Genomic DNA, 25,917 nt, shown 5'->3' with positions numbered 1-25,917 from the left:
TTTGAAAAGTGTTGATCAGAATCTCTGTGTTAAGAGCATGTGGACAATCTTTATTCAACAGAAAATACTTCCTAAACTGTTCTAGAATTTGCCTGCAAATGGGGGAAGTCATGATACTAATTTGGTGAGAGAAAGAGATTCTCTCTTAGGTAGAGAGAGTCCATGCAGTGAGATTGCAGGCTAACTATAGTTTCTTGAGGCATATTTATTATATAATTCACCAGCTAAAAAGTAACCTGATAAATAACAAACTGATCTTTGATTAGGTCGAAATGTTTTTATAGGTCAGCTTTTTTATTGCCTAAAATGTTAAGTTGGAATTTGATAAAAATGAAAGCAAAGAAGCTACAGAATAACTGTGAAGAATATTGAAATTTCCAACTGTCCCCCTGAAGTTCTTGTTTATTATGTTTGTAGATAAATTATGTGTATGTAGTCTTGACTTTTCCTCTTAATCTAAACAAATACTGTCTATGGCAGCCAACTGTGTTAGAACTTGGGAGCACAGGGTTTAATAAGTGAACTAGAAGTACTGCTGCAAAGAAATAACTGGAGATTCTGGAGCCAGCCAAATTCCCTGATGACATCTTAGGCTGCCAAAGAGCAGATCTGATTTGGATGTTAGTTGAGTCCATATGTTGGAGAAATAAGCAAGAAAGTAAGACATTTAGCAACTATTATATGTCTGAGAGAGTTTCTAAAGAAATGCAGCTCTTGAAAGTAAACCCTTTGCCTTTGTTTTGGATGTTTACATTTTTACTTAGGGGTGAAAAAAAACTTTTTAAGTGCAATTTTATGTGGAATTACGTGTTTGAGTACCTGTATTCATATATGGAAGTGTTCTTTTCTCCTAAGGAAGCAAGTTTGTTGCTACCAAACAATTTTTTTGCCCAGCTTTAAGTGATCTTTATTTTTTATGATTTTATTTTGAAACTGCCAGCAATAAATTTTAGTAGAGGAAGTGTGTGCATTCTCATACTGCTTTCAAACAACTTTTTACTGGATTTGAGTAACTATTCTAGCTACTAGATGTTGTTTCAAGAGCTTAGAGATAGGTTGGGGAATAGCTTTGTACCAGCTTATCTTAGTGGAGGCTACTAGTTAAATAAGTGGACAAACCACTTAGACAAAAAGCCACTTATCACTTAATATTGAAAATATTTTATCTTTTCAGAATTTTTAAATGGGGCTTTTGTATTTCACCATTGCATTAGCCCATTAGCATCTGTCTTAGATTCATACATTGCTTTCTTTTCATAAAAGATTTAATCAAATTTAATGAAAATTGAAACCTCTAAAAAGTTGATTTTTTTTTTAAGTTGGTTTATCTGTGACTCATTATATTCTGTCTACTCCACTGTTAATTCTTGACAGGTGAAAATTATACTTTTCCATAAATACTTAAACACTATTCATTACTGAACTACTTACTGCCATGATATTTCTGTTTATTTCATGTAATCCTTACATAAGAAGGGCTGCTTTTCTGTTTATCTAGGAAGTCTAACTCATCTGTAGTGGTTTTCCCAGTTATTATGGGATAGTCTCCAGTTTTCTCTCTTTGGTCCTGGTAGCTTTTTGGTTTCTTTTTAAGAGAAGTTTTTATTAAACTAAATTTATATAACAGTATAGGCTCTTGACTACATTTGTCTACTCTCTCACCCTTTTTCATGTAAGAGCTCCCCACTTCCTCCTTTTCTCCCTTTGGTAGTAAAAAGTTACTTAGCAGTGAAACATCCCTCAGGCATAATGCTAATATCACCAGTTGGCCTTTCTTGGCACCTCTTTTAGGCATCTCTTTTGTTTAGAGGTGTGAGTTATTTACTAAAATGTTTGGAATTGAATTTTAATTCATTAAGTTGTAAGTTTTAAAGTATAGTGGAAGGGACACATGAGTTTTTCGGATTAGTGGAATGCCAAATGTTTTCTTTACATATTTCTGTCTTTTGTTTTTAGGAATGGTGGACTCATCTTTGGTTAAATGAAGGCTTTGCATCATGGATTGAATATCTTTGTGTAGACCACTGCTTCCCAGAGTATGATATCTGGACTCAATTTGTTTCTGCTGATTATACCCGTGCCCAGGAACTTGATGCCTTAGATAACAGCCATCCTATTGAAGTGAGCCATACTTTTTCAACCATTGGCCTTTGCTCTCATTTTTAAGGAAATAATTTGTTATAGAGATACTTAGGACTGAAAAGAAAATTGCATGGATAATGTCACTTGTTTTTGTAGTTTATATTTCCAGTTTTGAAACTCTAACAAGATTAAGGTCTAATTATGTTGCTTTTTAATGTAGGCAGTATGAAAATTTGATCTTTGTAAAGGCATGTGTTATATACCTACAAGCATTCACTGAATGTATTTTTACTGAATAGGATGGGAGAATCATACCTGTTGGGTAATATGCATAGGGGAACATTATGATTCCATTGTTTGTTTCAAAGAAAATTTTGAACAGACTTTTATTGTTGTCATTACCTGTTTTTATATATATTTAATCCTCTTGACTTAGCCTATCCTTATTTCAGCTAGTTTACAAATTTTGCCTCCAAAGAACTAAATTTATAGTCCACTTTGACATATTCAACCAGGGACCTATGTAATTGTAAGCCATTACAATTAGTGCAAAAATCTAATGTTTTTCATCTCTCCCTTCCTTACTCCCATCCCTCTTAATTCCACTCTCCATAAACAGATCATAGGGACTTCCTCTAGCAAAGTAGAGCCAAGACTGGACCCCAAACCCTAAGAGATGATAGGGATAATATTATATATTCCACTTTATTAGTATTAGTCGCTACACTCTTTTTAAGGATCATCAGTATACACTGTGATTGAGCTAAAGGCAGAAAAATATGAGTTAGAAGGTTTTTCCTAGAAAGGTTTTTATGTAATTCAGTATTACAGGCTGTCTGCTTCCTGTCATAACCCTGAATCACACTGTCTGCCAGGTCAGTGTGGGCCATCCTTCTGAAGTTGATGAGATATTTGATGCTATATCATACAGCAAAGGCGCGTCTGTCATCCGAATGCTACATGACTACATCGGGGATAAGGTAAAAAAAAATTTTTTTAAATCTTCCATTCCTTTATGGTGAAATCATAGTGTTTTGCATGGACAAAAAATGTTTATTTTTATTTAGATTAAGTGCCTTTTTATATTAACTCTTATGCTTTCTTAGATGAATGATGTTCAAATATGTTTGGGTTGGTGGGTGGGAGGCTAAAAACTTAAAAGCAGAAGTAGAAAGCAAAACGTATAATACATTTTTAAATAAAAGGCAGTAAACATTAGAAAGAGAATATGTTTTTCAGTAAATCTGACACTCAAATAATTTGAGTAAATTAGGTTTTGAGTACTAACTTGCAAATACTATAAATTCTGAGATCTTACTTTCCTGGATTTTAAAAATTGTGTTTTCTCAGGACTTTAAGAAAGGAATGAACATGTATTTAACCAAGTTCCAGCAAAAGAATGCTGCCACAGGTAATCTTTAATAGCTTGAGACAGATGTGCAAAGAAAGTGTTGGCTCTCTATCCAGAGTGGAACATTTAATTTTTTTCTAAGTGCTTAACTTTCCACATGGTGGACAGGAAATAAATTGATTAATTTGAAACCGTGTGTTAAGTCATGGCTCAACATGAATCAGGGCCCATTATCCTTTTGGTCATCCTCCAGTAGTCTGCTTTCCACAGCTCCGTGTTTTGCCACATGAAAAAGTCTAAAAAATTCTGTTGACTTTACCAGAGTTTACCTTATCAGAGCTTGTTATTTTTGGTGATTTGTTGGTTTTATTGCCCTAAATTGATCATTGGCTATTAAAATAATGGCAAATTAGCCATTTGGGGGAGTGAACTTGTGAGACTACAGAGTTTCAATGAAGTAAATTCTTAAAATTTTTAGTGTATGATGATCTGTTAATTTATTAGATGTCAGAGTCAAAAGGCAGAATAAAGGTAGGAGTTGACTGAGTATGAAAAAGAACCAGAGTCAAAAGTATTTTAGTTCTTTGGTGAGCAGTAATAATGTAAAAATCAAGAAAGTTTGTGTAATGTTATTAGTGTCTAATAGAGTGATGAAATTTCAGAAAGGCTGGCCATGAGCTGTTGCTGAGGTTTGGGACCTGTGAATTAAAAATACAGTATCTGCCTCTCTGTTCAGGACATGATGTAACTTTGAATGCCCCCCTCCCCACCCCCTGTAAATTTCCATCTTAGTTTATAAAATAGACATTCTGTGTCTCAAAGCAGGGCTATAGAAAAATGTACTCTTGGAAATTTTATCAGTCTTTGGCATGCATATAATATATAATATATGAGGAAAGAACCTTGTGCTTCTTAAACTGTAATGTATATATAATAACCTAGGGTCTATTAAAATACTTCTAATTCAGTAGGTCTGGGGTGAAGCCTGAGAGTCTGTATTTCTAACAAGTTCTCAGGCCAGTGCTACTAATTCATAGGCCACACTTTGGAAAGGCCTCTTTTTGGTTTGGTTTTGTTATTTATGAAAGACGATTGGCAGTTCAGATACATTTTAGTTAACATCCATGGTCTTCATCCTCTTGTAGCAGTTCCAGGGCCTCTTTTCTCTCTTCTCTGTCCTTCCCTAAGTCCTGCTGTGCTGATGTCTCCACTGAATTCTGCAGTTGCCCGCTAACTCACTACTTCTTGTCTTGTCCCACTCTCTGCAGTTTTATCTCTCACTCTAGCTAGGCTAGCTAGGGCTGTCTTTGTAAAGGGAGTATCTGATTGCTTCCCCCTGCTGATTAAAAATATTTGAGATGCCACATTCCCTTCATGATAAAGTCTGTATTTCTCTGCCATACAGATTCAACAATTCAGCCTTTTAAGTACTTTTCCTCTTTTCATGTCATCATAGTATGTGTTGCACTGTATTTCTCTTTTGCTTACTCTACCACCAAGGCTGAGATCTATTTGACCATACGAGTTTTACTTAGCCTCATTCAGAATCTTGAGGTATTTTTTAACTTTTGTTAATTGAATGGGTTAAGTTCATGAATGATTGTTTAGTAGTGATCTTGAATATGTTTCCATTTGTTTTTATTTCTTTTTGTTTGAACTCACTTGATTGTCTTCTGTGTATTATATAACTTGTAATTTTTAAATAATTTACAACAATTAAAAACATCTTAGAATATGATGTTTTTGAAATAGAGTTTACTTATTTACTTAAGGGGGGTGTTAATTTTGCCCATATATTTCCTGAAACTGAAAGAACAAAGAATTGGTCAGCAATGCAGTGTCAGGAGTTATATAAAATTTCTGGTTTGTTTAGGAAAATAAACATGTAAACATCTTAGATTTCCATTGTGTTTTCTCTTCTAGAGGATCTCTGGGAAAGTTTAGAAAATGCTAGTGGTAAGCCCATAGCAGCAGTGATGAATACCTGGACCAAACAAATGGGGTTCCCCCTCATTTATGTGGAAGCAGAACAGGTAAACTTATAAAAAGTCCTTTCATTGTCTGATATTATATTAAATGAAATTCATTCATTGAATTCATAAATGAAATTCATTCATCAAATTTGCTTTCTCTGTGCTTTAAGTATACTAGGTAACATTTAAACCAGCCTTTATACTCTCTTCTTCAGGGATTTATTATCCCTATACTAAATGGTTTGCCCCACATCATTAAAATTATACATGCTTATGATAGAAAACAAAATGTTGTCTACTGTTATTGTCCCTGAGAACACCATAAACTTGATAAAATTCTAATATCACCAAGTGGGGTTTATTCTAGGAATGCAAGGTTTGTTTAACATTTTAAAAAACAATCAATGTATTGATGCCTAATCACTACATTAATAGAATCAAGTTAGAACCACATAATCACTTCAATAGATGGAGAAAAAGCATTTAATAAAATTCAAAACTCACTTATAATATCATTCTTTAGTTCTTAATGTTGGATTGGGTGGAAATGCGATTTTGTTTAGAATTGCATTCATATTAGTTGAACTGTTACCTGAATTCAGAGAGGTGTACTTCAAAATGAGTTATCCTCCAGTAGGACTGAGAATTACACATCAGACTTTAAGCATATCAGAAAGTTTATCTTAACTTAATTTAATTATGTAAAATTAAGAAATTGTTCTCTTAAATTTCTTTGCCATGGTTTTGTGAGCTATGTAGGAAATTAATTACCATTCATTTTTAGGGAAAAGGATTCATAGCTCTTTTTGGTATGTTTGTTCATTTGGTTCTGTATTGTCCATAAAGCTAAATATGTTTTACAGAGATGTCTTCAATGTGGCAGTCTAAATAAGTTAGTAAATTTGCTTTTCCATATTTTAAGAATTCTACGTGACATTTAAAACAGCCCTTGTACTTCTCCAAATGCATTCAAATTTATATAGTACGTTATAATGCTTGTAACTTAACCTTCTAGAGCCACATCTTAACCGTAAGTTTTTTTTTTTATAACGAAGTATATACATCGGAGTACCTCTCAGTAATGTTGACTGCAAACATTTGAAAAGGCAATTTAATTAATTGAGTCCATCATATTTGGTGGGAAAAGATATCTATATATTTAGTGACCTACCACTGTGACCATTCTTTTTCTTACTAGTCTTTCTCCACTTTGGACTAGTCCATTATAGGAGATGTCTGATCAGATTTGATACTGACACTATATAAACTGACAAGTAGTTTTAATTTTACCTGACTGTTGTAAGAATAATAACACACAAAGATGATTGTTCCTTTCACCTCCGGGGATTTCAATTCTGGGGATTCCCTCAAGAACTATCAACACCTCAAAATTACTAAACTACTTAATGATTACAAATAAAGCAGACTAATAGGCTATAATGTCTTCTTTAAGTAGAGCACACTTTAAAGAGCATAATAGTTTATAAGTTAAAACAGAGGACACTAATGTCCTACTTCCCTCCCAATATTACCAAGATTCTATTAACTTTTCCATCAAGCTGCTTGCAAGGTCTTAGTTCCTTTGCCTTGTTGTTGTCTATAGACACAGCCAAACCCACCGACTGTCTAACATTACAGTAAAAAACCTGCCTATGACTCCTCATTTAAAAATAGAAGAGCTCTGCAACATGTAATATCTTAATTATCTGTTTCTTGCTGTATACTCCCTAAATTTAAATATTTTTCTTTATTTATGAATCAATTAAAATCACCTTTCAGCTTTTTCAAAGAAATCTATATGATATGTAACTAATCAGTGGGGTAGTATTTAAGTTCACTAGTAGTTTGTTTTGTGGCACCAAAGTAATCATTTCTTCCTCACTCAATTTTTTCAGCTTTTCAGTTCTGTCTCTTCTAGTCCATTTATCCATAAAGGCCATTGGCCCAATTTTGCATTTGATTTAGTTGATCTTAAACCTGTTATGTCTTGTATTAACATATTCTAGGGCATAGTAACAAATGATAAAACAAATGACTGCATATTGTTGAGTATTTTTTTTAGTATGTACTTGCCTTTGTGGCTTCTGGCTTAGTTTTTTACAGTTTTTCTCTCCACTTTTTTTGTGTTTCATTGCAAAGCTCATCCTTTGAAACAAGGTGTGTTCTTCTTTCATGTTTATCAGTCATTCTAAAAATTTGAATTCTCAATATTGAGTCCACATGCTAATCAAATGTTGCTACTTCTTGAGGGGAAAAGACTAAAGACATAACCTTCATCTACAAAGATTAACATAGCTTGCTGTAGTATTATTTATTGTTTTGTATCTCTTTGAAAACTCAAATATTTTAAAGTTCTTATCTGGGTACATATCTCCTGTGAGTGACCATATTACATGTGGCCATACAGTGGCCTTTTATTTAGAGTGTTATTTTGAAGCCTAAATGAGAAATAGTGACCTTTTCCCCATTCTGTAGTGTCGTTAGTTCATCAACATTGCATTTTGTATGCTCATGAGACATTTGGCCGTATGGGTTTCAGCTTCTACTTTGTCACAGAAATGTTGCCCCTTCCAAAAAAAAAAAAACTGGATACTACTAGAGCTTTGTTCTGCTTCTTTAGGTAGAAGATGACAGATCACTGAGGTTGTCCCAAAGGAAATTCTGTGCCAGTGGACCGTATGTTGGTAAGCAATGGCTGTTAAGTGGGAGCTGATCAGTGAATTTGGATACCATGCCAGTAGTGTTCCAACTAGTAGGAATAAGTATCCATTTAAAAGCATTTTTAGTAGAATTAAATAAAAACAAGAGAAAATGGTAATTAAAAGGAAATCTAAGAAATCAAAAAGGAAATTTGTGAAGTATTTGTATTGTTGTTATATTCTTAAGTTTTTGAAATTCCCTGTCCTGTGTTATTGGAGGCTAACCAATGAAGAAGGATAGGAACACCCAAGAAGTGATGTCTCTAGCCTTAATCCCTAAAAGAAGACTTGATACACATTTGTGTGGGTGGCTAAATTTTTTTTTTGTAATTCTCAGGCATAATAAATAAGTAAATAAGTCAATAAAACCCAATGATTATTTAGATTTATTATGTACCAAGCACTATAACTGACCCTTATTATATACTCTAATCAACCCTATTAGGTAGATAGTATTATTTCCATTTTACAAATGAGGGAGCTGAGGCACAGCTAGGTTAGTTAAGTTATCCAATGTCACCTATCTAAGGAGTTTAAGAGTAGGAATTCAAACAAAATAGTTGTATTCCATGAGTTTATACCCTTAACTATCACTCAGCTCTGGTTTTTCAAATATTTCTACATGTCATTAGACTATTTTACCCAGGAGATTAAAGATTAACTGAAAAATCAAAAAGCAAAGTGTTCTGTGCACCTTTCTTACTTACATTAAGACAGTAGCTGTTAACAGGGGGAGGTGTGTATCAGTGACACCAGTGCCTTTTCATGTTCCACCCACCAAAATACGATGCGCTATACTAGGTTGGAGAGGTCCAGCCTTCCGTCCTTAACCTTCCTTAGCATTTAGAATTACTCTTTTAATAAATGTATCTGACAAGTTGATGACAGATTTTATCCAAATAAATCTCTAAGTGTCACAGTTGCTGTTTTCTGCCTCACTCCTGGAATCTGCATTATAGGACTGACAGGTTTTGCAGGTTTTTCTAATACTCTGTGACCAAAAAAGCAGATTTAAAACCTGAACTATCTAGGAAGAAATTTTAATTTGTGGTTAACTTGATAGCATAAAACTATAAATAACTTACTAAAATAGTACTATTAATGTATTGGGAATTAACTTAAGAGAACGTATGTATCTGCCTTACAAAAGCTTTGGCTTTTAGATATGATTCCTCAGTGATAGAATCCAACAGCTTGCAGGGTATATCCTATATATCACAGAAATAAAGATCAACCCTTCAGTGTTTCAGCAGTGTGTACAACTATTAAGGACTACACCTTAGAACTGGTTTCTAAAAGCTATGTTAGAACTTTTACCTACTTGAAATTTCTTTTAACAGTAAAATCATTGCTGTCTGTATTGCTCTGTAAAGAGAAAACAATTAAAGTCACTATTATATTTGTGATTCTAAAACTAAATAAACTATTCTCTCTCTTTAGACTATGATGATTTTGTTAATAAATTCTCTCTCCTTTGCACTATTACTCCGGTTGCCTGGAAGAGTTCATGTACCATTAAAAATAAGCATTGGCTTAACAGACTCAAGCCCATATGTAGGACACAAGTCCTCTCTCTTTGTCTTACCTTCCATTTCTTCCAGTGAGAAACTATTTTTCAAGTTTTCTCTTTGTTCTTTTGCCTAAGGAGAAGACTGTCCCCAGTGGATGGTTCCTGTCACAGTCTCTACTAGCGAAGATCCCAACAATGCCAAACTAAAAATTCTAATGGACAAGCCAGAGATGAATGTGGTTTTAAAAAATGTCAAACCAGACCAGTGGGTAAAGGTGAGTCCAGAAATGGCCATTTTTATCTTACCTAAAATGATTTATTTCAGTCACTCTTTTTATGCATTTTATGGCTGGCTGTAAATTCTGTTGCTACAGTTTAAACTAAGACTTGTAAACCTAAACCTTCCTGTGTGAAATTTAGGGCCAGTTTTCAAATAGTGTTGGCTAAATATTTGCCTTTATGGCAGTTAAGGGAGTAGTAGATAAGCAGATACAAACAGATAGGATTAAAGGAAAAAATATAGTATATTATATATAAAGTCACATTATCTGAAACATTTGTATTCTTGTAACACCAAACTGCCTCATCATTGTAATGACATGTTAACTTCAGTGATATGTTGTCACTGTATGTATACAATTATAATCAAGTGAGATCAGACATATAATAATCAGTTTATGTCAGTGAAATGTGAAATTCCTTTAACTGGTGTTTTAAAGCCATTTCACAAAAATAACAGTTGGCAAATACTGTTTTTCATTATTCTGTACCCCGTTCCTTTCGTATGAAAGTATCAACTACAGACTTTTCTCCTAATTATAGGTTCCTGATAGGAATTATGCATTATCTCAAAGTTTTGTGCTTTTCTGAAAAGAGCCATTTCTCTCCTTGTCTTAGTTTTTAAAATAAACTCAGTGGAATGTATTTATATTGATATATTACCATTTGAAATTATAATCTGGCAATTTGGTAATGGCACAAGAACAGACCCATAGACCTTTGGAACAGAATAGAGAACCCAGATATAAACCCAAACATATATGGTCAATTAATATACGATAAAGGAGCCATGGATATACAGTGGGGAAAGGCAGCCTCTTCAACAGCCAGTATTGGCAAAACTGGACAGCTACATGTAAGAGAATGAAACTGGATCACTGTTTAACCCCATACACAAAAGTAAACTCAAAATGGATCAAAGACCTGAATGTAAGTCATGAAACCATAAAACTCTTAGAAAAAACATAGGCAAAAATCTCTTGGACATAAACATGAGCAACTTCTTCATGAACATATCTCCCTGGGCAAGGGAAACAAAAGCAAAAATGAACAAATGGGACTATATCAAGCTGAAAAGCTTCTGTACAGCAAAGGATACCATCAGTAGAACAAAAAGACATCCTACAGTATGGGAGAATATATTCATAAATGATATATCCGATAAGGGGTTGACATCCAAATTATATAAAGAGCTCACATACCTCAACAAACAAAAAGCAAATAATCCAATTAAAAAACGGGCAGAGGATGAAAATCCATCAACATCATCCACCACATCAACAAAAAGAAAGACAAAAACCACATGGTCATCTCCATAGATGCTGAAAAAGCATTTGACAAAATTCAACATCCATTCATGATAAAAACTCTCAACAAAATGGGTATAGAGGGCAAGTTCCTTAACATAATAAAGGCCATATATGACAGACCCACAGCCAACATTATACTTAACAGTGAAAAGCTGAAAGCTTTTCCTTGAAGATCAGGAACAAGACAAGGATGCCCACTTTCCCCACTTCTATTCAACATAGTACTGGAGGTCCCAGCCATGGCAATTAGACAACACAAAGAAATAAAAGGCATCCAGATTGGCAAAGAAGAAGTTAAACTGTCCCTATTTGCAGATGACATGATATTGTACATAAAAAACCTTAAAGAATCCACTCAAAACTACTAGATCTAATATCTGAATTCAGCAAGGTTGCAGGATACAAAATTAATACACAGAAATCTATGGCATTCCTATACACTAACAATGAATAGCAAAGAGAGAAATCAGGAAAACAATTCCATTCACAATTGCATCAAAAAGAATAAAATACCTAGGAATAAACCTAACCAAGGAAGTGAAAGACCTATACTCTGAAAACTACAAGACACTCTTAAGAGAAATTAAAGAGGACACTAAAAAATGGAAACTCATTCCATGCTCTTCACTAGGAAGAATTAATATTGTCAAAATGGCCATCTTGCCTAAAGCAATCTATAGGTTCAATGCAATCCTTATCAAAATACCAACAGCATTCTTTAATGAACTGGAGAAAATCGTCCTAAAATTCATATGGAACCACAAAAGACCCTGAATAGCCAAAGCAATACTGAGAAGGAAGAATAAAGCAAGGGTAATTATGCTTCCCAACTTCAAGCTCTACTACAAAGCCACAGTAATCAAGACAATTTGGTACTGGCACAACAACAGACTCATAGACCAATGGAACAGACTAGAGAGCCCTGATATAAACCCAACCATATATGGTCAATTAATATATGATAAAGGAGCCATGGACATACAATGGGGAAATGACAGCCTCTTCAACAGCTGGTGTTGGCAAAACTGGACAGCTACATGTAAGAGAATGAAACCGGGTTATTGTTTAACCCCATACACAAAAGTAAACTCAAAATGGATTAAAGACTTGAATGTAAGTCATGAAACCATAAAACTCTTAGAAGACAACATAGGCAAACATCTTCTGAATATATAAGCATGAGCAACTTCCTCCTGAATGCATCTCCTCGAGCAAGGGAAACAAAAGCAAAAATGAACTCATGGGACTACATCAAACTAAAAAGTTTCTGTACGGCAAAGGATACCATCAACAGAACAAAAAGGTATCCTACAGTATGGGAGAATATATTTGTAAATGACATATCCAACAAGGGGTTAACATACAGAATATATAAAGAACTTACATGCCTCAACACCCAAAAAACAAATAACCTGATTAACAAATGGGCAGAGAATATGAAGAGACAGTTCTCCAAAGAAGAAATTCAGAGGCCAACAGGCACATGAAAAGATGCTCCACATCACTAATCATCAGAGAAATGCAAATCAAAACTACAATGAGATACCACTTCACACCAATTAAGATGGCCAACATCCAAAAGACAAACAACAACAAATGTTGGCGAGGATGTGGAGAAAGGGGAACCCTCCTACACTGCTGGTGGGAATGTAAACTAGTTCAACCTTTGTGGAAAGCAGTATGGAGGTTCCTCAAAATGCTCAAAATAGACATACCATTGACCCAGGAATTCCACTCCTAGGAATTTACCCTAAGAATACAGCAGCCCAGTTTGAAAAAGACATATGCACCCCTATGTTTATCTCAGCACTATTTACAATAGCCAAGAAATGGAAGCAACCTAAGTGTCCATCGGTAGATGAATGGATAAAGATGTGGTACATATACACAATGGAATATTATTCAGCCATAAGAAGAAAACAAATTCTACCATTTGCAGCAGCCAGGTGGAGAAAGATAAGTATAAAACGATTTCACTCATCTGTAGAGCATAAGAACAAAGAAAAAACTGAAGGAACAAAACAGCAGCAGACTCACAGAACCCAAGAATGGACTAACAGTTACCAAAGAGAAAGGGACTGGGGAGGATGGGTGGAAAAGGAGGGATAAGGGGGGAAAAGGGACATTGCGATTAGCACACACAATGTAGCAGGGAGGGAACACAGGAAAGGCAGTGCATGCAAAGAAGACAGGTAATGATTCTATAGCATCTTGCTGCACTGATGGACAGTGACTGTAATGGGGTAGTTGGGGGGGACTTGATATTAGGGGGAGTCTAGTGACCATATGTTGTTCAAGTAATTGTACATGAATGATATAAAAAAATCTGTTAAGAGTTTCTTTTTAAATCTATGTTTAAACTGCTTAATATAAAATTAGTTTATACAAATAAAAATAAATAAATAAAATGTAATTTCCAATGTCAAAAAAAAACAATCTGGAAGATTTTGCAGCTATATAAAATTTTTCTTATAAATGAGAAAAAATATTATATGCACACTGTGATTATAATTTGCTAAATAAAGATGTTATTCCTAAAGTAAAGGATAAAAGGAATCAGTAAATTAATAGTTGTTAGAATTGTGAGGTGTTTTTTGCTATTTACATATGAATAGTAAAATATTTATATCTTAAGCTATTAATTTACTATTAAAATATTTTGTATATAAATATTGTTAAAAATATGTTTGGCTGTTGGTAGCCTATAGGAAATAATGAAAGTTAGTGATTACTCCACTCCCAAAGTCATATGAAATTGCCTTTAAAGTCCATGTAATTCTTTAAAATCTAAGATCTGACCATTGTTATTCTCTTGAGCCTCTGGTCTCACAGTAGATTAGTGTTTGTAAGTCTTGGAGTTGCTACTTCCCAAGTGTTTTCATGTATAGTAAATATTTTCTGTAAATTTAAAACTATCCACTGAGATTAGAAATAGAAATTTATCCACATTATTTCCTCCTCCCCTGCCATGTTCTTCCTACTGTCTCCACTGTGGCTCTCACTGTGTCAGGTTTGTTTTCTTTTGTGTCTGTATTCGTTTTTGACAACTAATTTCAATCTTTATGTGTTGTTTCATTTTAGTCTGTCTGCTAGTTAGCACACATGATCTTTGCTGTTTTTCATCCAGATATACTAAAACCAGAATCCCTGTCACACCTCCAAAAGATTGATTTAAAAAATGTGTGTAATGTTTAATGACCCCTATTGGATATCTTTCAGTTAAACCTGGGAACAGTTGGGTTTTATCGGACCCAGTATAGCTCGGCCATGCTGGAAAGCTTATTACCAGGCATTCGTGACCTTTCTCTACCCCCTGTGGATCGACTTGGATTACAGAATGACCTCTTCTCCTTGGTGAGCCTCTCTCTAGTAGTATGATGGATTCTGCTGATTAAAGGATTTTGTTTTTCTTGGAGTGTCTGATGTAACAAAATCAGAAAACTATAGTTCTTTTGAAGGTTGAATTAGCCTTTGGGATTAGAGCACATGACTAATTATTAATTAACATGACAAAATTGAACCTATATAATTTACCAGAAGCAAATCCCATTTCACTATTCCTGAGCCAGCTTTTGCAACTATATTTAAACCATCCTTTGGAAGGCAAAAATCCTTTTCAATAGAAATAGATAGGCACCTTGAAGAAATCTCCCTATTGATTCAATTTTTTAACTAATTAATTCAAAGATTTACATTTTTCTAAAATAGTGGTTGTACTTTGCTGGAAAAGTCTAGAATTTTTTTAGCATCCTACTACTATAGAAATTACAACAGCCCAGTGGCTTTGGAATTATACTTTTATTTGGCTTTGTTCTAGAAAGAATTTAAAGTAGCAATTAATAGTAATATCTTTATGACTCCAACTTAGGTTAGATAATTTCTAGATATCTTTGTGATAAGATTGTCAGATTCTCTCTAGTGTTCCTTTAAATTGGACTGAAATTTTGCCTCTGCAACTGGCTTTGGATTCCTTCTTTGTATAAGCAGAGATTAGCATTGATGCACAAAACCTTGCATCTGCTGATCTCATTGCTCAGAGAGACCTGCCCCAGGAGACAGGTGTGTGTGTGCAGTTGGCTGCTGTAGCAGAGGTGCTTCTTCCCAGCTCTATTAGTGAATTCTGAAAGGACTCTGAATTTGTAGTGCCTTCCAGTTTGTGATCTTTTAGGAATAAGTAAAGGACTGACTGAAGTTGACACAGTTTGCAGGTCTAGTTTTGAAAAAGCCTATGAAAAACCAAAGCCCCAACTATTTTTGCAATTTTTCTGAAAGCATGAAAAATTTCAAGAGAAAACGCAAAGGCCCCTGAAACTGAATAGAAATAGGAAGCTGTTTTCTTTCCTTGTTCTTTACAAATTGGTGTAATTGTAACATATTTTTTTATGTGACTCTTACAAATAGCAAAAAAGTAAATAAGGAATGTTAATGATAGGATTTTTATTCTAATAGTATTCTGAGCTTATACAGATTCATTTCCTTTAAACCAAAGAGATGACTGACCAGCAGTAAATAATGCTGAAAATGCATGCCTGTGTTCTTGTTTTTGTTTTCTTTTTTTGAACATTAGATTAATTTATGTTTTTTTCCTATCCCAGGCTCGAGCTGGAATCATTAGCACTGTAGAGGTTCTAAAAGTCATGGAGGCTTTTGTGAATGAGCCCAATTATACTGTATGGAGTGACCTGAGCTGTAACCTGGGGATTCTCTCAACTCTCTTGTCCCACACAGACTTCTATGAGGAAATCCAGGAGTTTGTGAAAGATATCTTTTCACCTATAGGGGAGAGACTGGGCTGGGACCCCAAACCTGGAGAAGGTAATAGATGTGCTGAATAAAAACAGAATTGATGAGAAATTGGTCCTTTTTTTGCTCAGCTGTGGATAGCAATATTAATAGCATCATCTTTTTATCTGCTGGATGTTACTATGTATTCAGCTAGCCAGAAATTAAGACAAGCTCTTTTAGAACTACTGGAGAAGTTGTGTGGGTCACCAACATCAAAGCAGTCAGTGGTGGTTATGTGTATTCATTGCTAAATGTGATTTGTGCACAAAGCAAATGATGGAAATAAATGTCTTTAAAAGAGTTCCAAAGGCCTGTCTGTTGTCAAGAAAAGCAAAGGGGAATTTTGGATGATATTATTTATTGTTATACCATAAATAACAGGCTTCTTATATACAGTTTGTAAGGGTGCTGAGAGACACAGGGCCAGCTTTCTGAATTAAGGAAGTTAATTGCTTTCTACATGTGTTCTCTCCTCTGTGATTATTTCTGTAATCATGTATTTACTCTTTGCTATCATTTAAATGTTGGGAATGGTAATTTGAGAGTTTTAAATATAATGATTTTCTCCCATCTGCTGTAAAGGTAGTATTGTCCCCTGACCAGTCTAAAGCTGGGAGTCTTGCAATAAGAACAGACTAACAATTGCTGAGAGCTCTGTTTTTTTCCTTCATTGATCCCACAAGTATTTATATACTGAGTAAATGTTACATACTATTCTAGAAGCTGGTGGTATAGCCGTGAAGAAAGCATTGCCTCATGTGACTTACATTCTAGTGGGAGCCACAGCAAATAATTAAATTTATAGTATTTTAGGTAGCAACAAGTGTAAGGAAGAAAAAGAAACTTCGGTAAGTTAGATGGGGAACAGGAGTAATAGGTTGTTTTATAGTGAGTGGTTAGGGAAACAGTCATTCATGAGGTGATATTTAAGCATAAGCAGAGACTTGAAGGAGAGACCTCTGAGGATGTCTAGGGGAAATGGCCCAGACAGGGAACACCAAGTACAAAAGACCTGGGGCAGGAGCATGCTTGGGGTATTCAAGGAGTAACAAGGAGACCAGTAAGGTCAGAACAGAGTAAGTGAGGGAGAGAGGGGGATGGGAAGCAGATCAGCTCCTATAAGACCTGTGGAATATAGTAAGAAAATTTTGACTTTCACATTTAGTGAGAGGAGAAGCTAATTTGAGAGTTTGAAGCAGAGGAACATGATTTGGTTTACTCAGCTATGTGAAAAACAGACTGAAGGGGGAGGCAGGAGAGGAAGTAGGGAGACAAGAAAGCTCTTTCAGGAACCCAGCTGAGGGGCTGGTTGCAACTAGCACCTGTAGGTAGTAAATTCTGTGTATGTTTTGAACATAGAAGTTAAAATAGTGCCTAGAGGTCCAGACTGAAAATAAATACATTTAGTTTGAACATGTCACAGCCACAAGACTGGATGATATCACCTAGGGCCCAAATGTACGTGGGGAACAGAGGCCTGAGGACTGGCCCTAGGGCAGTCCAGGATTTAGAGACTGGGTAGAAGAGGAAATCAGCAAGAGAGACTGGCCAGTGAGGTAGGAGAGTCAGGAAGGAGAGGTGTCCTAGAACGCTTTTTAACGAAGCAGTGCAGAGGGAGATTTATCAATGGTGATAAATGCTGCTAAAGGCAAAATGATGGAGAATTATGGTAGTTGGCAAGTGTTGTGGAGTGGTGGAGAACAACAGTGGGTTCTCCAGAATTGGAGGAGAGGAAAAGGAGACAGCACATTTAGGCAACTTTTCAAAGGAGTTTTGCTGAAAAGATGATCAGAGAAAACTGGGTAGTATATATAGAGAGAGATATAGGGTCAGGGGAAGCATTTTTTTCATAAGATGGAATATTTGATAACATGTTTTTGTGCTGATGAAAATGATGCAGTATCTTGAATCATACAATTAAACCAATCAGATCTTTGAAATCTTAAAAAAAAAAAAGGAAAATGATGCAGTATTTATAGGAAAACTCATGATTTGATAGAGGGGTCATTGCTGAAATGATGGCTGAATAATCTGGAGGAGTTAGAATCCACTGCACAAGTGCAGGAGTTGCCCCGAAGTAAGAACACAGACCTGGAGAAACAAGACAGTAAGGGGATGTATGGAGACAGATCTGGGTAAATGGGTGGATGTTGCACTTTTCTTTCATGATGATGATATGTGAAACTTTTTGACTCAAAAACAAACTTTATTAAGTAGAATGTTTTATAGTTTCCTAGCTTTATAGGTGGAAGAATCAAACACAAATAACAAAACATTGCCTTGTATCACACAGCAAATCAGTACCAGTGCCAGAATTATGAGTTGGTTCTTCTTATAAGAACCTTCACGAGTGTCTGGTTATATTATCTATTGATGTTCTGTAGTTTTCTTAAGCTTACTTTTTATTGAGTTATGATTTAAGTATTACAGAATGCACAGTTTAAAAGTTACAGTTCAGTGACTTTTGACAAATGTACCCAACACTTCCATCACTGCAGGAGGTTGCCTCAGGCGCCTTCCCAGTCAGCCCCTGCTACTCAAGTGTCCCCTACCCATCACCTGCAAGCAAACAATATTCTGACTTCTTTCACCCTATGTTAATATTATCTCTTCTAGAACTTTATATAAGTGGAATCATAGTATATATTCTGTTCTTATATCTGGCTTCTCTCAGTACAGTGTTCTTGAGATCCATCCTGGTTGTTTATTCCTCTTTATTGCTGAATACTACTTCATTGTATGAATATACCACGATTCATTTGTCCATTGTGCTATTTATACTCCATCGGATTTCTGTGCTAATGTTAACCTCCCCCCCTTTTTTTTTTTTAGATATAATCAGTATACCATAAAATGCACCCTGATGGGGGTGAAGATTTAGTAATATGTATAACTGTTAAACCACTGTGATATATACTTGAAACCAATATAAGATTGTATATCAAAAAAGATTGTATATCAGTGATACTTCAGTTTTTTTAAATGCACCCTTTTAAAGTATACAGCTCAGTCAACCATCACCACTCTAATTCCAGAACAATTTCTTTACCCTCAAAAGGAAGTTCATACCCACTGTCAGTCACTCCCCATTCCCTGGCAACCCTAGTCCCAGGCAACCACTAATCTGCTTTGTCTCATGGAGTCACCTATTCTGAGCGTTTCATATAAATGGAATCATACCCTTTGTGCCTTTTGTGTCTGCCTTCTCTCACTTAGCATAATAACAATGTTTTCAAGGTTCATCCATGTTGAAGCATGTATTAGTACTTCATTCCTTTTTGTAGCTGAATAATGCTCCATTGTATGGATATACCACATTTGGTCTGCTCATGTGTTGATGAATATCTGGGTTGTTTCCACTTTTTGACTTATGAATACTGCTGTGAACATTTACATACAAGTTTTTGTGTGGACATATGCTTTTGTTTCTCTTTGGTATTTTCTTTACAAATGGAATTTCTGGGTCTTATGATAACTCTACGTTTAACTTCTTGAGGGACTGCCAGACTGTTTTTCAAAGTGGCCACACCATTATATATTTCCACTAGCAATATATAAGGGTTCTAATTTCTCCACATCCTTGTCAACACTTGTTATTATCTGTCTTTTATTCTAGTCATCCTAGTGGGTATAAAGTGATATGTCATTGTGGTTTTGATTGGCATTTCCCTGGTGACCAGTGACTTTGAGCATCTTTATATGCTTATTGTCTATTTAAATATCTTTGGAGTACTAGATCCATCAGATTTTGATTTTAGAAATCCAAGATTTCAGTTTTTTCATACAAAGCATTCTAGTACTGTATGTTGCCCTTCTCTGAATCTTGTATCAAAACTGCATGATCTAAGCCTGTTCCTTCCATACATAATCCTCAGCAGTGTAATTACCTACAGTAAACATTTAGTAAATTTTCATTCAATTGTCATTTGTAACTAGACCAAGTCAGCAAGTTTATTTGCTTGTCTAGTCTATTAGTATTTCATTTCACTCTTACAATTTTATAAATTTAAATCAAGTGCTCTCTCAGTACTAAGGTAATTGTTATGTTTGTTCAAGATTGTAGACATGGTATAATACAATTTTAAGATATTCAGATGGCGTATTTGTAAAAATAAGCTTTTTAAGTAGTTCTGTGTCTCTTTTACTTCTGAATCAGGTCATCTAGATGCACTCCTGAGGGGCCTGGTTCTGGGCAAACTTGGAAAAGCAGGACATAAGGCTACACTGGAAGAAGCCCGTCGTCGGTTTAAGGACCATGTAGAAGGGAAACAGATTCTCTCTGCTGATCTGAGGAGTCCTGTAGGTTTTCATAACAAAGTACTTTGATTTCTGGGTGACTGCATCATTCTTTGTAGTGTAGAACATATTTAATGGTAACCAGAAATGACCCAGATACTGACCCACAAATCATGTCTGATTTACTTTAAATGAGAACTTGGCTACAAACCATCTAAACAGCACATGTTAAAGTTTCACAGTTCACACTGTGGTGCTGAAAGGTGGTTATCAGTGCACATCCCTCTCAGAGAGCTGTCTCGCTCTGTTGTTACTACATGCCATCAACCTTTCTGATTGTTCATGTGGGCTCTTAGCTCCTTGCCACAATTTGTGTGTAACATCCCCACATGGCTATTTGCAGTTTTTGACTTTCTTTCTTGTGGATACATGGAACAAGATACATTTAATCAGATGCCTTCTTTGTTCCTATTGTAGGTCTATCTGACTGTTTTGAAGCATGGTGATGGTACTACCTTAGACATCATGCTAAAGGTGAGTACATTTGGAAAGGGCTTCCATTTTCTGCTTTTGAACTTGGATTGACACAGAGAATGTAGTCTTTAAGTGGTTAAAAAAAGGTTCTTGCAAAAGAAATAGATGCAGGAGTACATATTGCAGACATGCAAATATTAAAAAGCATGGGGAAAATATATAATGCCTGTTCATATATACTACCAATATGATAGCAAAGCCATCTAATTTTTTCACTACTTTTTTTTACATAAAAGTTTATACATCTTAAATCTCAACGCTGAAATGTTCATCTTGATTAACAAATCAAGTTCTTAAAAATGTTCCCTTCAGTGTAAACTTATTTGGGGTTCTGCCCATTTTAAACAATGGGTTTGTTTCTGTGCTTAGAAGAGGGATAGGTGATCAGGTGTCTCAGGGGCTTGGGCTATGCCAGCGCCCCCTAAAAATGGACAGGAAATTAATTCACCTGCCTGCATAACCTCTGTCACTTTCCCAGGGTGGTTGGCATATAATTAAACTCTGGCTTAGAAAAAATAGAAGTAAAACTTCCTATGTCCTTATCAATGGCAGTAATCTGTTCGGAAGTGCTGATTCTTCAGAGCAAGTGCTGTCTCCAGGCCCTGTCCATGCATCTATCAGTCTAAGAAATAACTTGAGTGCAGTGGTTACTTTAGAAGTGGAGTGAGCTGAATTTACTTATTTCCATCAAATAAAATGTGCAAAACATGCCTAACTACCCCGAGCATCTATCATACCTATTAAGTCCATTCATTAAAAAGATCAGTATTTAAGTGGATGAACAGGAGAGGAATAGGTTGTGCTTTAATACTTCCACCTTTACTAGATTAAGAACACTTTCCTGATCCCAGGTGGATCAGAAATGCAACTCTAATTTCTGGTATTTCAGTTTTAGACAAATCTTACTTTAAATGATTAGAATGTTTTGAAAAATACACACTTTAAGAAACTGCATCTTAAAGTGTACTACTGCTTGACAAAATTGAAGGAACAAAACAGCAGCAGACTCGCAGACTATAAGAAGGGACTAGCAGTTACCAAGGGAAGGGGGTGGGGAGGGTGGGTGGCGAGGGAGGGAGAAGGGGATTAAGGGGCATTATGATTAGCGCACATGATATAGGTGGGTCACAGGGAAGGCAGTACAACACATAGAAGACAAGTACTGACTCTATGGCATCTTACTATGCTTATGGGTAGTGACTGCAGTGGGGTGGGGGGTGAGTATTTGATAATATGGGTGAATGTTGAAACCCCAGTTTGCTCATGTGAAACCTTCGTAAGATTGTATATCAGTGATAGCTTAATAAAAAAAATGTACCCCTTCAACTACCTATCTTTTACAAGGGTTTCCTTTCTAATAATATAGAAATTATACTTTGGATGTATTTTTTAACTAGATGACATTAAGGTCCCTTCTCATTCGTAATATCCTGTGAACCTGTGCACTAAAAATCATGTCTTTCTTTACATATAAAATGAGATATTTTGTATTTTAGTCTATTCCATAAAGGTATGGAATGAAATAAGGGTTCTAAATATTTCATGATAGAAATTTTGACATTTTCATGTCATGGCATACTTTTGAGAATTTATACTATTATGTATATTTAATAAGAGTTTGCGTCTATTTAACACAAGAGCTCACAATAATTTAGCTTTACTATGGAAAGAGCTCGAATGAAGGCAGAATCAGGGTTCTTGTAAAAACTAGTTGATTAGAAACAAGGAGGATTGTTTTCTGTTGGTAATTTAGGAATAGTGAGATAAGATAAATAACTTTAGGTCAAAGTTTATTTGAAATGTGGTATTATGGTGCCATCTAGTGGACTAGTGTAACAGGTTCTCCTTGGGTGAAAAAATGCTTCCTGAAAGCCAGAGTTCAAACTTGAGTATTGGGGCTGAAAAGGACCTTAGAAATCATCTGTCCACCCCGCTCATTTTACAGATGGGGAAACTGAGACCCGGAGAGGTTAAGGACTTAGTCAAGATCACACAGCTAGTTAGAGGCAAAACTGGGACTAGAACCCAGGTCTCCTGACTTCCTATCTATTTTACCACACTGCTGCTCAAAAGAGTCCAAAGGAAAGGAAGAGGAAACTGGGAGCTGTGATGGGGTCTCCAGACACTGGTCAGTGTTAAATCATGAGGGGGAAAAATAGTCAAAAGAATCTTTAAGTTGTCTTAGAGAGGTATCTCATATACATCTGTAGCTCTAATTTTAATATATAATAATATTTTTTTGTTGATTATGTAAAAAGATTTTGTATATTCACTATGGAAATTTAGAGACTAGAAAAGTATAAAGAAGAAAATAAAACTGACCTGTAATTTTTTAAAAAGCAGGTCACAAAAATAGCATGTATAATATCTTATTCCTGTTATGTTAATGTACACATAGTAAAAACTTAATTTTTTCTTTATGCTTCTCTAGTATCCTAATATTCTGCATTCAGCATGTGTTGCTCTTGCAGTTAAAAAATGTGATGATGATAATCCCACTGGTTAGAAACCATCATTAATTAATGTTAACATTTTGATGTGTTTTCAGGGATTTTTTTTCCCCATCACCTTACATTTTCTAAAATTTACAATCATGTTGCTTTGTCTCTCTACTTGTTTCACGTAACATATCAAGAGTATGTTTATGTCATAAATATTCTTAAAATGTTACTTTCAGTAATGCATCATATATTTTCACTGTTATAAATTGATGATCTTCAGTGGTATTATTAATGATCAGTTTGTTCATATAACATAGAATATTAGTCAGAGATCATAATGATGTAAAGAATTTGGCCATGACAGGTTTACTCATTAGATCTTGATGTTAAACTGCTCAGAACTGATGTCAAGCCATTCATATGGTGAGCACTATACATCTAGTGACCTATTGTAAAGGCTTATAACAAATTTAGTGCCCAAACATCTTGAAAAGTATTCTCTTTTGTTAATTTCATATTCTGCAATCTTAGCCATTGAGACTGTAGAGCAAAAGTTTCACCTTATTGGGAGAGAAAATCATAAACATATGCATAACTTCCAGAGGAGGGTTAACTGTGTCTTTTTTCATTGTAGCTTCACAAACAAGCAGATATGCAGGAAGAGAAAAATCGAATTGAAAGAGTCCTTGGAGCTACTCTTTCTCCTGAATTGATTCAAAAAGTCCTCACATTTGCACTTTCAGTAAGTTACAACAAAAATTGCTTTTAGAGGGGATTGCTACCCATGGATCTGCAGCAAGTGTCTTTGATTTAGTATCCTCTTGATCTGCTTTAACCCTAAACTAAGGCTTCCTCCTAGTCTAGGAAAACTAGGGTAAGCTTTTGTTACTGATCTCTGTATTTCTCTCTGGTGGTGAAAATCAGAATAGTTGGGAGAGGACATACACTGGTAAGGTAACTGTACCTACTTTGTGTCTCTTCCTTTAGCATATAGGAGCCCAAGCATCTGCTGAGCAGCCTGTTTGTACCTGTATCAAGGCCTCATTCATAATTTGGCCATTACTTAGGTTAAATACTCTGCTTTTTGCTGAAAGCTTCTGGTGTCAGTTATTCCTAAAACAAGGAATGAGTGTCTTCAGTGTGATTACTTGGGTACCTCAACAGTGGTTGCTCTTTCTGGCACCAGAAGATGTTTTGAATACAGTAAACTTTTAGTTCTCTTTCTGTTTTTAGGAAGAGGTACGTCCACAGGACACTGTATCAGTAATTGGTGGAGTGGCTGGCGGCAGCAAGCATGGAAGGAAGGCTGCATGGAAATTTATAAAAGACAACTGGGAAGAACTTTATAATCGATACCAGGGAGGATTCTTAATATCCAGACTAATAAAGGTATGCAAAGATGTTCATTTTGAGTAGCTTGCTTATCATGGATATTACTGAGAGACATCCATGGTTCACTAGATCCAAAGATTATGGTCTTTGCTCTTTAAGAGTTTCCTAATATAGTTACTAGTTTTATTAAAGGGCTTCTCCATCACCCATCCTGCACCTTCTAGAATAAGCTGGAGTTGGGAGAGAATAGAATGCTTAATTTTTTGAGTAAATGGAATTTTGTTCCTAGCCTCTTTTATTGCACTTACTATTCAAACCACTGTTTTTTTTTTCAGCTGTCAGTTGAAGGATTTGCAGTTGATAAAATGGCTGGAGAGGTTAAGGTAAGGAAAGTACTGATTGCTTTCACTTTTAAATCTAGTAAGAAGAACCACTAACTAACCAAACTGTAATCATATTGTGTTGAGAATGTTGTATTTAGTGACTCCTTGTTTTTGCTTGGAGAAAGACAACTTAGGTTGTATCTGTAATGCCTGAGGAATTTAGAGTTGGAATCATCTTTGAGGGTGTTGAAAGAATATGGATGAAAGAATGTGGAACTTGGAGGAGTTGGCTTGGGTCTAAATCTGTGCTCCACCCCACGTGATTTCAAGTTTGTTAACCCCTATGAGCCTGTCTCCTCACACATAAAATGGAGTGATGATAAGATTGTTATTTAGATTAAGTAACATAGTGGAGCTGGAACAGAGTAGGTCCTTGATATTAATTGTTTTTCCCTTTCTAGTAGCCTTCATAGATCTGTTGTGTACCCAGTGAAACAAGATGACTATGTAGACTCTCTTCTTAGCCCTTACAAAGGTTAATAATCACATTAGTGGTAAGGTTCGGCATTTGGGGGACAAAATCTATACTGATTAGGAAAATCTCTAAGACTTCTGTTGGATTTAATTATGAAGTATTTTTTTAAAGTATTACTTTTCATGTACTTAAAGGCAAGGGGGTTATTAGGTGTGAAATGAGAAGTTCAAAGAAAGCTACAAAGTTTGACTCACCCTATAAACCATCATGAGGAATAAGATTTTAAGATTTCAGATCTTGAAAAAACAGTGACTTGATCTCTGCCTTCATGTGTTTACACTGTCATGTAAAGTTACTTTATTGTGAAGATAATAAGTAGTCTGAAGGAGAAATATATATAATGGGGCTGGAGGGGAGGGCAGTGGCCAAGCTGAGGCTGGTAAATTAGGTATAGAGGCCAGACCGTGGAGGACCTTAGAGGTCATACCAAAATTTTCCTAAGAGTGGAAGACTCCTGGTGGCTTATAAACAGAGGAATGATTTGGTCTGATTGGTAGTACAAAAATTTCAGACCGACTGCAGTGTGG

The 25,917-nt window shown here is 35.4% G+C and overlaps 1 protein-coding gene across 2 annotated transcripts in view; it reads left to right on the top strand.

The window, feature by feature from the left end:
- Nucleotides 1-25,917, top strand: part of NPEPPS (aminopeptidase puromycin sensitive) — a 99,841-nt gene that overhangs the window by 71,328 nt on the left and 2,596 nt on the right. The window contains exons 10-22 of one of the 2 annotated variants that reach the window (XM_036990856.2): nt 1,957-2,121; nt 2,958-3,062; nt 3,433-3,493; nt 5,357-5,466; nt 8,027-8,090; nt 9,754-9,890; nt 14,424-14,558; nt 15,800-16,019; nt 20,146-20,288; nt 20,703-20,759; nt 23,835-23,942; nt 24,434-24,589; nt 24,868-24,915. In XM_036990856.2, the coding sequence (XP_036846751.1) occupies nt 1,957-2,121; nt 2,958-3,062; nt 3,433-3,493; nt 5,357-5,466; nt 8,027-8,090; nt 9,754-9,890; nt 14,424-14,558; nt 15,800-16,019; nt 20,146-20,288; nt 20,703-20,759; nt 23,835-23,942; nt 24,434-24,589; nt 24,868-24,915 (1,509 nt within the window). Of the gene's footprint in view, nt 1-1,956; nt 2,122-2,957; nt 3,063-3,432; nt 3,494-5,356; nt 5,467-8,026; nt 8,091-9,750; nt 9,891-14,423; nt 14,559-15,799; nt 16,020-20,145; nt 20,289-20,702; nt 20,760-23,834; nt 23,943-24,433; nt 24,590-24,867; nt 24,916-25,917 lie in introns of both variants that reach the window. The other variant, XM_017659294.3, reaches the window with a different exon arrangement.

This window comes from Manis javanica, chromosome 4 (genome assembly GCF_040802235.1).
Source record: "Manis javanica isolate MJ-LG chromosome 4, MJ_LKY, whole genome shotgun sequence".
In the NCBI taxonomy this organism is placed as follows: domain Eukaryota; kingdom Metazoa; phylum Chordata; class Mammalia; order Pholidota; family Manidae; genus Manis; species Manis javanica.
The sequence above is the reverse complement of the archived record's forward strand: the minus strand, read 5'-3'. Positions and strand labels throughout refer to the sequence as shown.